The sequence below is a fragment of the Gossypium arboreum genome, chromosome 5 (assembly GCF_025698485.1).
Source record: "Gossypium arboreum isolate Shixiya-1 chromosome 5, ASM2569848v2, whole genome shotgun sequence".
Lineage (NCBI taxonomy): Eukaryota > Viridiplantae > Streptophyta > Magnoliopsida > Malvales > Malvaceae > Gossypium > Gossypium arboreum.
In genome coordinates, this window is record NC_069074.1 from 27,472,460 (window position 1) to 27,491,607 (window position 19,148).

Below are 19,148 nucleotides of genomic sequence, written 5' to 3' on the forward strand. Positions count from 1 at the left end.
CTAAAATGAATCATCAATTCTCTAATATACCAGGTTGCAAATAATGATATGTTAGAAAAATATATATAAAATTAATAAATATAATTTTTTCAAGTTTATAACATTATTATAATTTTAAAATATATTACTATTGAAAACATTTAAACTTCATATAAAATTTTAAATATATTTTTATTGATTGTTTTAGGATTTTCAAATTTCATATAATTTTTATTTTTAATAAAGTTTTCGTTTTTATTTTTAAAATTTTTAATAGTGTTTATAAAAATAAAATACATATAAATATTTTAAAAATGACTAATTAAATAATATTTCGTTTTTAAAGGTTTTTTAGTAGTATTTGTTTATTTTTTAAAATTTTGTATAAATTTTAAATTTTTTAATAAATTTTTAGAATTATTAATTTTATAAAATCTAATATTTTATTTTTAAACACTATTGATTTTTTAATTAAATAATTAACAATATTTATTTTTAAAATTTTCTTTATACCTACTATATTCTTTTTCCTTAATGACTTTTTAGCGGTATTTGAAAAAAATTAAAATTTTGTATAATTTTTAACAAGAAAGGATTATGAATAGTGACGCTTATCGTCATCTATATCCCTTCCCAATAGTTTTATGCCAAATCAGTATTCTTATTCTGAATTTCAAGATTTTATCCTAAATTTTAGTATTTTAATTTGGATTTGATTTTTTTCAGGATAAAATCTTGAAATTCAAGATAAAAGTACTGATATGGCATAAAATTATTGGAAAGGGATACAGATGACGTGGCGTCACTGTTTCATATAATCATTTCCATCCATAACAATAGTTTTAAGATTTAGGGTTTTTTTAAAAGATAAATTATTTTGAATTTATTTTTATATAAATTTTAATTATATATCTATAATTTTATTTTCTTAAAATAAATTTAATAAACAATTAAAGAAAATGAGGAAGCCAAATTTAGTATATGTAGTTTATTATATTAAATAGATATTTATGATATGATTTTACTTTAAATAATATATATAACAGGAAACATTTAAAGATGTTTAAACGCCAATAGGAGAAAATGATGGGTCGTGTAGGAGGAAAACTGCTTAACATTACTGACCATGCACTCGCAGATAAGCGTTAAGCCATCGACACGTGATAAAGACCGCCATCGATCATGTATTTGCATTATTTTCAATTTTTAAATTTTAAATCATACTATATATTATATTATATTTTAATGTATTTAGAGTTGTGCACGGGTTGGATTGATTTCGGGTCGGACTCCAACAAAATTTTAGATCCGATTGATAGGTATGAGAAATGGGCTTAAATTTTTGCCCAATTCCGATCCATATTATAGATGCTAAATTCGAGCATAGACCAACTCGGCTTGTATTAAAACTTATAGTATCGATATAATAGGGAATATATCGATACTTACTGTGATGTATCAACACCTTAAGGAGGATAATTTTTCTTTTAACTTTTTAAAACTTTGAGCGTTAAAATGATATCAACATCAAATTAGGTATTGATACTTTTAGGCATGTATTTGTGGTCAAAAACTCTTATAGAAGGTTTGATTCATTTTCTAAATAGATCATAATTTTTTGTCCAAATTTATCTTTTAAACCTTGATATTAAGAATTGTGGGTTAGTCAGTTATTTTATTCAATTTGATAAACTTGGAAATAAAGAAACTAAATTTTAGGGCAGCCAAAGACTTAGGCGTCCTTTCTGTTAAATATTGCAGAAAAGAAATTGTCATAGAAGATTCGTACATTTCCCATTTTACTTTCGTACATTTTTGTGAAAACGAAGTCTTTTTTGTACCTAACTTGTCTTACTTTATAATCCGTCTAATTTTCAATTATTAATTTATGTAGGATCTACTCGTATATTATTTAAGTTAAAATTTTGAATATTGACTAAATCTATGTTGACCATTAATATATAAAAATTTAGTGGACGTGATGTTGACCTCTCTTTATCACATAAGCATTAATAAAATAATTGTTAATTGTGATAACTTTTAGTATTTTACAATTGCTCACTATTAAAATTTTTTTTGTTACAACAATTATAAAAGTATTTTTAATTATTATTTATGTTTTAAATAAATTCATATAATTATTGCTCAACGTTCTTTTATAGAATTATTCTTTATTTCTTTTATTTAAATAGAATTAATCTTTATATATATTGTATCAGATGGATCTTAAATACAGATTAAGGTTTTACAAATTTTAAATTAAGATTTAAACTCGTTAATTTCTAGTTTTATTTTTGAATTTTCTCAAATTCTTATATAGCTCACGAATTTGAAATGCAAAATTGACAAATCGAATATTCGAGATAAAGGAAAGGTTTAACATTCTTTTAGGAAGGTTTTGTGATAATAATATTTTAATAATATTCTAATAGTTAGAATTAATAGTATTACATTTCTCGAGAATTAAAACTACTTCATTTTTGTTATAAAATAAAGAGAGATGGGAAGAATAAAGAATAAAGAAAATATGAAAGCAACAGAGAATATATTTTATTGATCAAAAGGGGTGGTTATAATGTCTCAGCAGATTCTCTATTTATAGGCATAAGAAGTATAAAAGAAGTAGAGATCTAATTCTAATAACTATTAAATTATTTAAAGAATTCCAGAACTTTATCTTGATCATGATGGGCATCCACTTAATAAGATATTCATAACACTTGTAACACCCCTAACCCGAATCCGATCGTCGGATTAAGGCTAAGAGGTATTACCGAACTAAACATTTAATTATCTCATTCACATTGTCAATAAACATAAACAGAGATCGAGCTGAAATACATACTGATATTTAAGTTATACGCCATTTTCGTATGGCCAAAATATTTACAATTTCAAAACATCGTTATCATCAGCCTAACTTATACATGCCATATCGAGTCCAAAATATAACTGTACCCAAAAAGATCGATAGTGTGATGAACTGCTGACGATCCCCGAGTCGATGGCCAAAATCAACAATCTATTAAACAGAGAAATAATGAACAGAGTAAGCTTTCAAAGCTTAGTAAGTTTTAAGCATCACAAACAATTAAAAACTTATCGAAAATCGAAACATTCATTTAAACAGACTTATTCTCAATTCAAATTGCTTCATGACCGAATACACATAAACATATACATAGATTTCTCAGCACATATTTTTCTTCTACTTAAAGCTCATACGATGCATTTAAATCAAACAATCTCATATATTAACAACATTTGACCGAATAGGTCATTGTTTTACTTGAAGAAGATATAACAATCATTCACACTTAAGTATCATTCTTTAATGCTAATAATTCACAAAATCATTGACTGAACGTACATGAGTACATAAAGCAATTTTAACATATAATTCATATACAAATATACCATGACCGATTAAATCATTCTCATATTCGCAAATATAACCATCAATCATATTTATATATATATTCTTCTTTGATGTTAATGATTCACTTCAAAATCAATTCACCGATGAGTAAGTAATACGTACCTGAACATCTTAAATGTATAGTACTTACTTGACGATGGTTTACTGCGAACATTTAATATCGTAATCTTACTTAACTTACTGGCATTAAGCCCGCCGGTCTTAGAACTTGAAACCAATTACCAAAGCACAAGCTCGGGAATTTAAACCCGTATAATACCACTCGAAGCTCGGGACTTTAGCCGGACATATTTCCAAAGACGTAACTCATGGACCTTAAGTCCATTATAATTCTAGCACATAGCCTGTGGACCTTAAGTCCGGATATAATTCCAGCACATAGCCTGCGGACCCTAAGTCCGGATAAACATCACTGAATGTCATGCATACTTATTCGCAAGAAAATTCAATTCACATAACATCTCACAATCATAGTTCATTTATTCCATTCGAATAATAGCATAACATGGGCACTATTCATATAACTTTTGGCTCAATAAAATACATAAGAATATATGTCCATTTTACTTTTCAAGCTTAACTTCTAATGTCTATTCGACTTTAAGCCTTAAACATAAATTATTTGTCACTCAACTATATTCAAATAGAATTAATAGATCGCAGTACAGTTATCATACACATATCAAGACATTATCAATTACGTACTAAATGTGACTATTCAAAACTTACCTCAGATATACTTGAACGGTTGCGGAAAGGCTACTCAATTACTTTCTCTTTTCCTTATCCAACTTGACCCTCTTTGCTCTTGAGCTTAATTAAAACAAATAGATTTGTTTAATTACTTAACCAATATTATTTACTTATTAATCACATTCGCAATCACATATCAAATTCAATATGTATTATAATTTATATAAATATGCCATGATTCAAATTTCATATTTATTTATAACCGAAAATGGCAAGAACTTATCAAGCCATGAAAATCACTTATAGCTCAAACACAAAATGATCATATAACCCTAATGGCCGATTATTCAACTTATACCTAGTTCGCATACACAAGAAAAACTCACATAGCTTATCTTGCTTTCTTATACACAAATTTAACCATCGCAAATATTTTATCAAGAAACACCCTAATCATTTTAGCCAAATTTTCTATTACCAAATAAATCACATATATATAACAATACTCATTACACATATACATCAACTATCAAAAATTCCCACTCCTTAGCTATTGCCGAATGCTTATATAAGTCTTGAGTCATCTTTAACAAATTTATCAATCTTCTAATTCAACTTAATACAAAAATAATATCATTTAAACAGCCAACACCAAAACGTTTGTTCAAATGGACCTAGCCGAATACCCCACATAGCTAAATGATTCACACAAATCACTAATAGCCAACTCAAATTCATCCTTAATTTCTCTTATAACGAAATTCATCAAAATTTAATAAGAAAATACATCAAATTCCATGACCGAATTTGCATTTATCATAAAATAAATATCCTTGTATCTCGTCAATATGTCCAATTGCAAAAATTGCTTAATTCATCACCTAAGCAACATGAAACTCCATTACAATCACAATTATTCATTCCTTAAAACCAACATTCAACTATCAATAATTTAGCAAAACTCGTGTAAATGGCCGAATGTTATATCCTCAACCAAAACTAAAGTTTTAACATGGGCTACGTAGGAAACTATGTAATTAACTAAATTTTCACAAGAATTTGAAGATAGTACATGAAACAAACCTTAATTTGGATGCTAAAATAGCCGAAAGTTTGATCTCTCTTATCCCCTCTTTTTTTTTTAAGAAATCGGCAATGAAGAACAAAAGTAATTAACCTTGTTTTTTTCACCCATTTACTTATTTTATTATAATATAAAATTGTTATTACATATTATAATACATTTATATATATAAATACATATAAAATTTATACTTTTTCAACTACTAAACCACATGGCCGGCCACTATAAAAAAAATGGCAATTTGACATTCACATCCTTATGATTTTTAAACCATATAGTAATAAGCCATCACATAAATACCTAGCACATTTTCAAAATTCTCACACAAGTCCCTTTCAATAATTTTCAATCAAAGCACCACAAATTCACATATGCATTTTCACACAAATTAAGCATGAAATTTAACATTCAATTATTTTCACAATTCGGTTTAGTGGTCCCGAAACCACTTCCCGACTAGGGTCAAATTAGGGCTGTCACAACACTCCCTCTTGAATGTCCATTGGTAGATAATATACCTCATTAAAACCTTATTAAGAAAAACCCTGTGGGATAAAAACCTAAAGAGAGAGAAAAAGAGTACACAATCTATAATACGCATAATATGTTGCCTCATTAAAAACATTACCAGGAAAACCCAATGGGACAAAACATCGGTTAAAGGAAAAAGAGTACAACGCGTATTTACTCTCCCTCATGAAAATATCACATATTTTCTCATATTCTACGTATTCAATCTTGAATAATAGTTTTTCAAATGACTGTTTGAATGTATTTGCTAAGCATTTATATTACTATTTTTTTAAAAGTCATGAGTGAGGGAAATTTGGGGAAATATATTTTGATCTCTTCAGGAGATTCAACAATAATTATAACAACTTTAATCATGATTCTTATATAAAACACAAATATGTATTTTGGATTATTTTATAATCCTCCTTCAACTACTCAAATTTACCACATATGTTCAAATTATTTCAATTCATATAAATGAATAACTTTCCAAGAATTTCAATATGCTTCTAGCATTCTAAATCCTTCAAGGATTTTAATATAAACTTTACTATATAGTGATTTATAAAGGTTGTAACAACAACCATTAGACGCAAGTTAAATCTTTTATGAATTGTCAATTTAATAATATAGCTAAAGATTATTGCATCCAGTACAAAATAATATTATATTTTTTCATAATCAATACCAGCACTTAGCGAAAAACTTTATATTTTTATTCCGCTCTTGCAAAACTACTTCATTTGCACCCTTATTGGCTTTATACCTTTAGATATTTGGACTACTAGTCCAAAAAATCCACGAATTTAATTGTACTTAAGTTGCGTCTTTCTATTTTTATCAATTTATTCCATATCTATATTTCTCAATAGATTTATTCAAGATCCTCCTTTTATTTCATTATTTCAATAATAATATTGCATGCAAAATGTCAACCACTGTTATTATTCGGTTCTACATTTTCTCGAATTGACATAACTTATCGAGATATCTTATTTTCATTATTTTAAAATTCAGTTTTAGGTACCTGAATTTCTTTTGAAGTTTTACTTATTAGTTATGTCTTGGGTCTCCTCTGGAGCACCCACTGATGATCGCTAAACTAACTAAAAATTCGACTAAGGCAAGCAACCTATCGAATAGTAGTATAGTTATGGTAAGACCGGAAATATCGTATCCACAAGGACTAAAAGTACTAGTAATTACTATCTTTTTATTATCTAGCCTAAGAATTAAAGGGATGTTTTTAAACTAAGATTAATTGTCTAATTAATTAATAACACGACAGAGATTAAATTTGGAAAATACTTTTGGAAAACCGATGGAGAAAACAATACCCAAGGAAGAATCCTCCTAGACTTCACTTATTCTTCTGAATTAGACGATTTATTCACTTGAATTGATCCGTAGGAATTCCTAGCTTATGTTAATATCTCTCTCGAGACTAAAAACAACTGACTCTAGGTTGATTAATCGAAATTTCTTTCTAATTAAACCCCCTATTGTGGCATTAACTCGATCTATGGACTCCCTTGTTAGATTTGACTCTATTCTGACAGATTTATGTAGTCCTATCTCTAGGATTGCATGCAACTCCGCTTAATTATGGAAGATCTACTCTTAAACAGGGACTTTTGCTCCACTGAATAAGCACATCAAAACTTGAATTAATATCCTGGAATATTAACGTAAGGATTAAAACTCATAATTAAGAATAAGAAAAGTATTTATCATATAATTCGAATAATAATAAGATCTATCTTAGGTTTCATCTCCCTTAGGTATTTAGGGAGTTTAGTTCATAATGCTAAGGGAAAATATCTCAAAATTGAGAAAATAACAAAACATAAGAAACCCAAAAACTTCGGTAGAAATTGAATGGAAATCTTCAATCTAGAAGTAATTCCTACTTTCGAGCTGATTCCAATGTCTGTCTTCAAGTATTTTCTTCCTTCTACTTTCTGTGTCCCGCTTGATCCTCTTCTCGTGTGTTTAAATAGACTTTGGAATGCCCAAAATAGCCCAAAATTAACTTTTTCCGAGTAGAATTAAAATAAGTCTCGACAGGGACACGGCCGTGTGACACACCCATGTGGTGGTGCTCAAGCCTTGTGCACTTCTGATATGGTTTTAAGTCGACACGGCCATTATACACAGGTGTGTGGTTTTCCCGTGTGGAAGTGTCTGGGCCGTGTGCAGCGCTGAAATAAACCTATTTTGTCCGTTTTTGGCCTTTTTCTTGCATTTTTCACTTTCCTATGCTCATCTGGATATAAAACATGAAATTAAAGGATTAGGAGCATCAAATTCACTAAATCTTATGATAAATCATCCAAAAATATGCCAAGCATGGGATTAAAATATGTTACTTTTGAGGTTTATCACCCGCCTCCACTATATGACCATCTAGAATAATTTTTATCTTTGGAACCAATCAATCTATTATTTATTCTAACTGATTGTCCTACTAGGACTTTGATTCAAATTAAAATATTAGATGATACATAACACTTGATTATTCTTAATAAGATTGTAAATACATCTAACAGTTAACTTGTAATGAATTATTCTTATTGAACTTCTAGTTCAATTACTCTCTCCTTAACTCATTACATGTTATTGTTTCTCTCCCCCTAATGTTGGGAAAACTGATAACTCATGTCACAATTAAATCTCGAATTAATTGTTCAAAAATATTATAAGGAGACTCATATAAATATACATTCCCAATCTCTTATTATGACCTGTACGTTGTGGTGGAGTAGTTGGAACATATACCACATATCCAAAAATTGTAAGATGGGAAATATTTGGCTCTTGACCAAAAATCAATTGTAATAGGGAGTATTTATAATTTATTGGCTTGATGCGTACAACATGTAAATCAATATAATCATGAATCTCATGCTGAAATAGAAAGTTTTGTTCTCATAAGTAATGGTTTACCTATTAGTTGGATCCATTTTATAAACAATTCAACTAAATCATTTTGTGTGTGAACATGAGTTATAAGATGTTCAACTTTTATCCCAATTGACATGCAATAATCATTGAAAACTTGGGATGTAAACTTACCAACGTTAGCAAGATGAATTGTTTTAATTGCATAATCTAAAATTAATCATTTAAATAAGTAATTTTGCAAATGACAGGTTGCGAGTTGATAACGCATGTGATTATTTTGTAGATGCATCTACCAAAATCATATAATATCAAAACCATCCACATGGTGGATGAATGGACCCATATTCATTTTAGAAATGCAAGAATTAAATCTCAACTTTAGCTAGTAAGTTTTTAAGAACCAATTTTTATTGAGAACAAGCAACAAATGAGAATTTTTTAAATTAAAGAATCTTCTGGTTCTTTAATGGATGTCCATATGAATTCTCAATTAATTTTTGCATCATAAACGATCCAGGATAGTTGGTCACGCCAAGTAGTAAACACATTTGTATTAGTAAATTTCTGGTTTACTTTAACATGTGTTTCAATTGTAGTAAATTGTAACAAATTGATAACTTTATTATCATTCCTTTTAATTGTATCCACATATAAGTACTATTGTGAAATTTACTACTAAAAATGTCTAAATCAATGTGAAGTCTATAATGCTACCAAGTCAATAAATATAATTTCCAAATAATTATATGCAGTATTCGCTTCAGGGAATATGCTAAAATCTTCAAATACCCAAAAATCTATTAACAACAAACTTTGAGAGTGGATATTATATTTCATGTGTATAACAGGTACATAACCAATGACTTTTCATACATAAGTTTTCTCTCTTGCAAGTTCTCTTCAGTAATATTTTACTACGTAATTTTAATTGAGAACTTATTTTGAATACTGTAAAGTTATACTCACAGTTTTTAAAAAATACTTGCAACTTTAGATGCATCCAACCATAATAAGCTTTAGATAGAATTATCATATTTTATTGCTCATGAGTAGATCTTTCACAGTCAAATATTTTGCTTTCAACCCTTTAATAGGGATGATGACAAAAGAATATCATAAATATTATAAATTAATAACTCAATCCCTTTTTTATTCATATGAAATATAATTTTTTCTTATTCACAATCTCAATATGAGATCTATTACAAATAACTTTTAAAAGTAATACATTAACCATCACAAATTTTGAGCTTTTTAGATGGTGATATATTAGTTCTTCTGGAGCTTTTAACTAATTTTGTATTATCAAATATTGAAATAATATTTGTTTGTTTCAGTACCAAATAAGATAAATATTTTCTACCTGTAATGATAGAATTCATTACTACATTTTCATATCATTTCTCAAAGAATATTAACAGAAACAAAATATTTGGGCATACGCCACATATGTGGTCAATAATTTTTCATATCACACTGATAACATAAGTTATCTTTTCCCTTTGAAAAATTATCTTGAGAACTCTCATTGTTCTCTTATTTATTACTATATTCCCACTTTTAGTGGTCCATGAGTATCTCTTTTATTTTCTTTATGTTTACATTCACTTTGAGGAATGCAACAAATCTAGTAGGACGAACTTATAAACATTCCAGTAGATTCTTTATTTCATAATTACCATCGTAAACATGCATGAGATTTAAAATCAAAATCTATCTATGCATGTTGTCATGATTAGTCTCCAATTATAATAAACAATAAATAAAACATAGTAAAATATACTTGAAGATCTTTAACATCATCGTCATTACTAGAAGGTATGAGATAGTTCGAAAATATTCTTGATTTCATATGGATAACGATATCAAATCTTTCACCATCCTTAAGAACAAAAAATAAAATAAGTTAGTCAAAATAATGATAACATATAATGAAATAAGAATGAAAAACAATAATCAGACATGAAACATTAAATAAAAGAAACTTCCTGTAAAAACTTTGCATGTTGCCATCAAAGAAATTTAAAATCATGGAGGATAAATTTGATCGTCGATAAAAGGAACTATCACTTTGAGCAAGATTGTGCTGATAACGTGTTATAAAATAAAAAAGAGATAGGGAGAATAAATAATAAAGAAAATATAAAAGCAACAGAGAATGTACTTTATTGATCAAAATGGGTGGTTACAATACTTCATCAGAGTCTCTATTTATAATCATAAGAAGTATAAAAGAAGTAGAGATCTAATTCTAATAACTATAATTAGAATTTAAAGTATACCAAAACTTTATCTTGATCATGATAGACATCCACTTAATAAGATCTTCATAATAATTTTAATGATTTTATAGATTTTTTAATTGGCATAACTTATTCTCTTTTCAGTTGTATCTATACTATTTATTAAATGTTTTACCGATTAGGTCTCATCCTCAATCAAATCACTAGCTCAATTAGAAAGATTATGGATTTGTCTTTCAGTAATTAAAATAAGTTAAACTATTCAAGGGTATTACCTTAAAATTGTCACTCGACCAAAGTTTCATATTAATATATTTTATACATTTTTACTTTAATATGCATAATTTATTATCTCTATTAACACACATTTGTATTCTAAATTTGTGGTTTTCACACGTATACACGTGTGATAGGATTTCTAATATATTAATAATGTTGTTAGTTAAGTTGATGTCACAAGTCAACTTGACACTAAGGGCCCTTTTGGATGGGCGTTTACCTCCAGTGCGATGCGTTTAGCTTTCTTTTTATCTCAAGCTACAGTATCGCTAAGGTATCTAACCTCACCGCCACCATTGTTTTTTCACTAATTGTAGGTAAACACACCGCCCATCCAAAGGGGCCCTAACTCCCAATTGATGACAATTCCATAATAAATAATTGTAGTGCATTTAGTATTGTTAATATGATTTAGTTATGTGTTTCAATTTTGTTTTATTCAGAATTTAATCTAATTGTTTATTTTAATATTGTACATATTTCATATATTATTATGATTAATTAGTTGAAATCCATACGTTTCATTGTTTATTGTATGCTATTTTTAAATTATGTTTTAAATTTATGATTTCCACATGTATAGGAGTGTGATAGGATTTCTCGTATAGTTAATGATATTTTTTTTTGCATTGAGTAAAAAAGTAACATTTTTAAAATGAAAAAGTAATCCATCCTTTCCATGAAAGAGATCATAAAATTTGAAAAAAAAAAATTCCAACATCGGCGGTAAAAGACAAGCTCCACCAACATGATAAAGGCTTTAGCCTCGTTCACAATAGAACATTTTTGCATGTTGACAACTAGTTTTATCACAGCTTGACTTGCTTATAGGTTGAGCTACCCGCCCAAGTCATAAGGCTCGCTCAAAATTAGGAAAGGTTTGGGTAAAAATATTAGGCCCAAAAAAATGAGCTTGAGTAAAAAATTTAAGGCAATTTAAAATATAGGTCCGGCTCGGGCCATGTAATGTTTTATATTATATTATTTTTATATATTATGTAATTTATATCACATAAAAATTTAATCTATAATATAAACATTAAAAATATTAAGATGACTATATATAAAATTTTAATAAATAAAAAAAATTAAAATATTTAATATTATATTAAAACTAACATAAATATATTCTTTTTGAAAAAAATAATATATGCGGGCCTAAAATGGGTTTGAGTTAACTATTTACAAATATGACCAGACTTAGACAAAATTTTAGGCCCATATTTCTAGTCGGGTTGGGCTTGAGCAAACGTAAAGTGTGTTAATATCATGGTTAGGTTCGGCTAGGCCTAGCCTGACTCATGATCATCTCTAGTCACAGCTCAAGGATAACATATCTAAGTTAATTGCAAACACTTATCATGATAAGGGAACCAACCCTAGATAGTCCAAAGGGACATGCAAAATTAGTAAAAGAATTGAACATCCATTAAAATGGAAAGAACAACAATAAATCCATCTCTAAAAACATTTGCAAAAACAAGACGACATAAATAAGCAAGACTAAAAACTTGTACAAGAAAAGATAAAAACTTCAAAAATAGAAAACTATTAAACATAAAAAAACACATTTAAGAACAATACGAATCTAAACCGACTCGTGAAATCAATTATTATTCCAAAATAATGTCATAGCAAAAATAGATAAAAAAATTGATTGAAGAGTCATCATTTTAGTATCTACAACCAACTCACATTCTAAGGGAAATTATTGGTGACCGAAGAAGCTTTAGCGACGATAGGTAGTATCATCTACCCATCACAACTCATAAAGGTAATTGTTAGAGTTTGTGTGACCCGAACCCCATCACTTGTTGAAGAAATAAATACATTGACAAAATAAAGGGATCTGTGGGGGCGAGAGGCCGAGGGCCATAATTCATATAGAACTATACTTCTAATATTTGACTTTAATTATAACATGGTTTTTTAACCCTTAAATAGATGTAGACTACTTTGTATCATTCATTTTTTAATATTAGTGAATTTCTTCTTATTTGCCCGTAGTTTTTTTTTGAAAAGGTTTCAATGTAAAATCTATTTGTTCTTATTTTTCTTTTCTTATTGCTTTACTATTATTCTAACGTCATTATCGATGTTTATTATAATAATAACAAAGATACTCATATCAAATTCATATCAAATTTGCAAACCGAAAAGAAAGAATGCACAAAGATTGAATGAAGAAAAGAAATTGAAAAGATTAGAAGTTGGAGAAAAAGATGAGGAACAAGAAAGCCGACATCTTCATTGAACAAAACAAAGGAAAAGAAAAAAAAAAACTCTAGAAAAAGAAAAGGGAAAAATCAAGTGGATATTTTAATTTATTAAAATTCAAAGAGAACATAAATTAGTATACTTGGATTGCTAAAATAATGTTACAGAAAACTATTAAAATGCACAAAATTAAAATAAAGTTATATTTCTTTCCTATATTAATATTATATATGTTAAAATTTGACAATGAATTTGGTTGTAGATCAGAGGTCTAGAAAGTTGGCTGGGCTGTAGATTTTGAATTTGTGATAGGTACAGTGTTTCAAGGACTTCCTTTTTCTACCAAATTGACTTTGAGCATCCATGATGGCTTCTTCTTTTATAAATTAAAGAGAAAATCAAACCAAAAGATTACAAAGAGAGGGGGGACACACAGCTGAAACAGATAAACATCAAAATGGGTTCCCAAAAACACGTCTTTCTTTTGTTATCAGTGCTTTTTATTCTCAATTCCCTTCTCTTTTCCGGTGCCGATGAAGATCACTATTACGAATTTATTGTAACTTTTGTAACCTTTTTTGTCCCCTTTTCGTCCATGTTTAATCAGATTTTTGGGTATTTATTTTGGATTATTGTTTTTAATTTGCAGTTGCAAGAAACAGAGATTACGAAGCTATGCAGCACAAAAACCATATTGACAGTGAACGGCAGTTTTCCAGGGCCTCAAATTCGGGTTCGAAGAGGCGACACTGTTTATGTCAATGTGCACAATCAAGGAAGATCTGCTGTTTCCTTTGATTGGTATACATACTATTAAATTCATTTCATATATTTATATTATCATACTATATATATATTTACTTTTCAAATAATATGTAAATGACATAAACAGATTTGTTGATGAGATGACTTAATTTTGTGGGATTTTTCTTTGTTTTATGAGAAATTTATTAGGCAAGGGGTTGAGGATCCGGTTGATGGTTCAAACGAGTTGATCCAGCCTGGTAAAAACTTCACTTACGAGATCGAATTAGACGATGAAATCGGAACTTTATGGTGGCATGCAAGGAGTGCTTGGGCTAAAGCTACCGTCCATGGCGCCTTTGTCATTTTACCGGCAGCCGATGAAGAGTATCCTTTCCCTACACCTACGTCAGATCAAATCATTATATTCGGTAACATGGTTTTTAATTCTTCCATTTATGGTTGCAACTTTTTGTTTATTATATATATTTAAGGCTTTCGAATCGGCAATTGCATGGCAAATTATTCTTTCAGGAGAATGGTTTAGACAAGAGTTAACGGAAGCTAATGAAACCATTGCTGCTGGCCAAGCAGACGGTTACACAATCAATGGCCATCTTGGAGAAACATATGGATGCAGTAATGGTACATACTCGATACTCACGCCCGAATCCGAATAATATAATTTCATTGTTAAGCCATCTTTGTAATAATAATATTCATAATTTTGTGTTTGAGAATAGATACAACATATCTGCTAGAAGTGGCTTACGAGGGTCTTTACCTTCTTCGTTTAATAAATGCCGTTGCCAACGAAACAATGGTGTTCGCCATCGGGCAGCACAGTTTCACGACCGTCGGACAAAACGCGACATATGCCCAACGCTCTTTCTCAACTTCTCTTACGTTAGCACCGGGCCAGACGCTCGACGTTTTGCTCGGCGCAAACCAAAACGTCGGCCAGTATTACATCACTGCTCAACCTTCCTCTGGCAGGCATAATACCACCGGAGTTCTACAGTATCTCACCAGCACTGGTGTTTAGTTTAGTTACTTGGTTTTTGGGATTCCATTGTTATAGTTTGTTTATGAAATAAGACATTCAGTAGGGCAGACCACTATATATATATAATAATTTCGATGCCCTTTCAACAATCTATGCTGGTGGAAAAATTTTGTGTTTTTTCATTAAAAGGTTGTTCGTTGGTTGTAACATATGTATTTGTTCTTTGAATGATTAATGTGTTATATTGCATTCTTTATTTTTTCTCTGTCATACTTAAATTTTAAAAATAATTAATATGATACTTCTTCTTTTATTAAGTGACAAAATAATATTTAATATATCTTATATGAGACCATAACATAATATCGTTAGCGATAATGATTAAAAAGTTGAACTGATATGATCCATTTTATGATGGACATGGTGATAAATAATTTTGTATTTCAATCAAATTATTAATGTAAAATGTAATTTTTTTGATGAACATGAGATAATCCATTCAAAGAAAAGGATAATAAGCAAACAATGATAAAAAAAAAAAAAACAAATTATAGAAAGTCTAATACAAACTGTACAAGCAGAACAAGACAAGATTCAAAGGTTTACAATTCGATTATGGAAAAACAGCATACTACGCTTAGATCAAACCACAATTGCCTAACAAAAGGAAGCAAAGACGAAAACCTGCATCTATATGTCCGTGTTCAACCATTAGAATAGAGAAGTCGCCATTATGCATAGAACCCTCGTCATGTCCTCACCTTCGTTGCAATGGACATGCTTCAAGCTAACCTAATCCAATGGATGCGAGCAGCTTTAGTTAGGGGTGTAATCTGAGTCAAATTGAGTTTAAATATTGTCAAGCTCGACTTGAAATTTGAAGTTTGATATTCAACTGAAGCTCGATGAAACATTTATTTTTAAGTTTGAGATTGACTCAAAATATAATCGAGCTATTTGAGCTCGAGCTCAATTAAGTTCTTTATCAATTTTTATACTTAAGCTCGAATTCGAGCTCAATTAAGCTCATTTACTAAATTTTATACTAAGCTCGAGCTCAACTCAATAATTAAACTTAGGATTAATAATATATACTAAGATGAATAACTTGTGAGCACCAACAGGGATGAAGCTCGAATTTTTTTTAAAGGGGCTAAAATTAAATTATAATTTTTTTTATAATAAAAATGTAACTTTTGAAAGATTGAATTAAAATTTTAATATTTTTAAAGAAATTAAATGTAACTAACTTAAAATTTTAAAAATTTAAAAGGCGAAAATGACCATCCCCAAGATTCGGCCTGTGTCTCATTTATACTCTTACCTCTAGCAAAACAAGCAATCCAGGGATGCCCGAGAAAATCCTTCACACACAAGGCTTGAAAGCTTGCGTCAAGGAAGAAGCGAGTACAAACCGACTCGAGAGAACTCCTTAGGGAGGAGCCACGGGAGACCCTAGGCTAGATATATTACTCTGAACAAACTTACTGGAAAAACAGAGGATGGTCGGCAAGAGGAGGAGGTAGGAGTGGAGGTAAGGAAGGAGAAGGAAAAAGGAAAAAGTGAAGGGGGAGAAAGCGAGAGAGCTGTTTCCGGCGAGGTCAGCAACGGCAACCCATTAAAAGACCACACCGAAAGCAACCACGAGAGGCAGCAAGGAAGGGGAAAGGAGAAAAAAGGAGGAGGGGGAAAGAGGAAGGGATGAGAAAAGAAAGTGGAGGATGGTGGAGGAAAAGGGTGATCGACACCGACCCTAAGTTTGACAGCCGGCATAGTGGAGCAGAGAAAAGGAGCAGGAAGAATCAGAAAGCCAGCGATCGACCTTAAGACCGCCGCCCAACATCACAAGCTCCCCTCGCGATTACAAAATGAGAGAATAATACAGGAATTTGTAGAGAGACATACAGTAATACAACTGACATGTTTTGTCCCTACAAAATTGAAGTGCTTAAAATTTCAATTTAGGTACCTTCTGCTTCATCTATCATTGACAGGGGGGACTTCTAGGTAAGGTAGGGCCTTGACCCTTAGGTTCAAATGATTAAATCGTTCTTTTAATCCTTTAAATAAGTTACAATTCAATTTAAGTCTTCTTTTAACACAAAATTTATTCCTTTGCCCCCTTAGGTTAAAAAAGTTGTGTTCTTGCATATTGTTTCATTCTTTAGCTCCTGTTCGTTCTTCGAAAATTCTTTGAAAGAGTTGTTCATTTTTAACATGGTTACTTCATCGTCTACTCCATGTATAAAGGATTGTTTTAATTTTCTAATTTTGGTGCAAATAATAGTTCTGGTTGTAATGGAAGAAGCGGCCAATGAGATAATTGCATGGTGTTAGCCCATGAAGAGTGACTTCACATGGGTTTTCTTGTGAAACATCAAAGCTAGGAGTTGTAGCAATACTAGGAGCCTAACAACCTAGTTTCTAAAATGTTATATCTTGATTAAACTCTAATGAGTTTATATTTGAACCCAATGTGTTTGGAAATTCCTTTGTTTTACACTGTAGTTACTTCTTTTGAAAATGATCCATGCCTTATCGGCGGTTGTGCACTTACAAGTTTTCCTAAATTTTTGAAAATCTACATTATTGAAGAGATCGCATTTAGAGCATTGTAATCATAACTTGTAGCATTGTTGTATTTAGTAGTCTTTAAGAGTGCTAACACCATTTACTACAACTATGGGTGGTTACTAACCGATAATAATAACTTTTCATGCTTTCACATTTACGAGTATGATTTGATTTAGAGAAAGATTGTATGAAACTGTAGTTTCACGTTATTTCTATCTCTTTCTAATAGAAGAATGACAAATTAAATTTTTCCTCCTAATTTTTAGCTTTTTCCTCTTGAAAAAATTCAAATCCAACTAAAATTGCTAAAAATCAAGAGAAAAATTAACAATAGGATCTTTACCAATTTTGTATGTTGTCATTCTATATCAATTCTAAGTATTGAGTTGTTGGTGAAGTTGTTAGTTGCAACTATTAGACACAACTTAAAAATGGAAAATTAAAATGAAGAATACAACCACTTGATTATGCAATTCAAATATAATTCTTTGGGTTGTGGGGCTTTTTATCCAGAGAATAATCCACTATAATGTCATTAGTATAAGAGATGATTTAAGCTTTATTTCACTCAAATTCGTTGCAACCTCACTCCCGTGCAATTATAATGATAAAACTATTTGAATACATCACAAAATCACTCACTAATGTTCCTTACAATGAAGATGTCGAGTTTTTCCCAATTTGCACCAGAGGCATATCCATGGGGGATGGCAGGGCCTCGACCCCCCTAAAATATTGGAAAATTTTACATTTAGGTCATTTATAATTTATAAAATTTTAAATTAGTAATAGAAAAATTACACTTTGGTCCCCTCTAAAATGATAAAATTTTGATTTAATCTTTTGAAAATTATAAAGATATAGATTATTAAAATGGTAAAATTACATTTTTACTATTATAAAAATATACAATCAAATTCTGCCAAAAAAATTCTAACTTCACCCTTGATCTACATCGAAATCCGTAAATGTGTTTTTCTGGCGTCTCAATCTTCATGAATTAAGCTAGTATGATAAGAACAAAATCTAAAGAGTTCTGGTTCATATCAATCACCTTAAATGTCTGCTTGAGATAAGCAAAAAACACCTTTGATCGTGTATCTCTTAAATATGAAAATAATCACATTTTGGCTTAGTTTGGATGGGCAGTGTGTTTATCTCCGGTGAGATTAAAGACAGCAGTGGTGGTGAGATTGAATACTGTAGTGATGAGATTAAAAACAACGGTGGGGTGTGTGTTTGAATTTAAACATAATTGTAGCAGTGAGGTAAGAATAGAAAATGACTATTAAGAACATTAGATTAAAAATAATATATAATAGAAGTTTTTAAATTGTTTTACTTTTACGAAATTATTAAAAATACGTGAATTTATAAAATTATTTAATAAAATATTAAAATGTATCTTCCGATCTTTTATTAAATAAAATGGAATTTTAACATTTTAAAATCAAAATAATTAAAATTTTAAAA

At 29.6% G+C, this 19,148-nt stretch overlaps 1 protein-coding gene and 1 long non-coding RNA gene across 2 annotated transcripts; one reads left to right on the plus strand and one right to left on the minus strand.

Moving 5' to 3' along the window:
- Positions 1-13,590: 13,590 nt before the first annotated feature.
- Positions 13,591-15,357, plus strand: LOC108452301 (laccase-14-like). Its single transcript, XM_017750078.2, has 5 exons — positions 13,591-13,910; positions 14,001-14,152; positions 14,306-14,526; positions 14,630-14,740; positions 14,839-15,357. The coding sequence occupies exons 1-5, from the start codon at positions 13,809-13,811 to the stop codon at positions 15,138-15,140; spliced, it is 888 nt and encodes a 295-aa protein (XP_017605567.1). The 5' UTR covers positions 13,591-13,808; the 3' UTR covers positions 15,141-15,357.
- A 270-nt stretch (positions 15,358-15,627) lies between these two features.
- On the minus strand, positions 15,628-17,605 carry LOC128293173 (uncharacterized). The gene is made up of 2 exons (XR_008283272.1): positions 16,426-17,605; positions 15,628-15,893 (listed from the first exon to the last, which is right to left on the minus strand). It is a non-coding gene; the product is annotated as an uncharacterized LOC128293173 (long non-coding RNA).
- Positions 17,606-19,148: the final 1,543 nt, after the last annotated feature.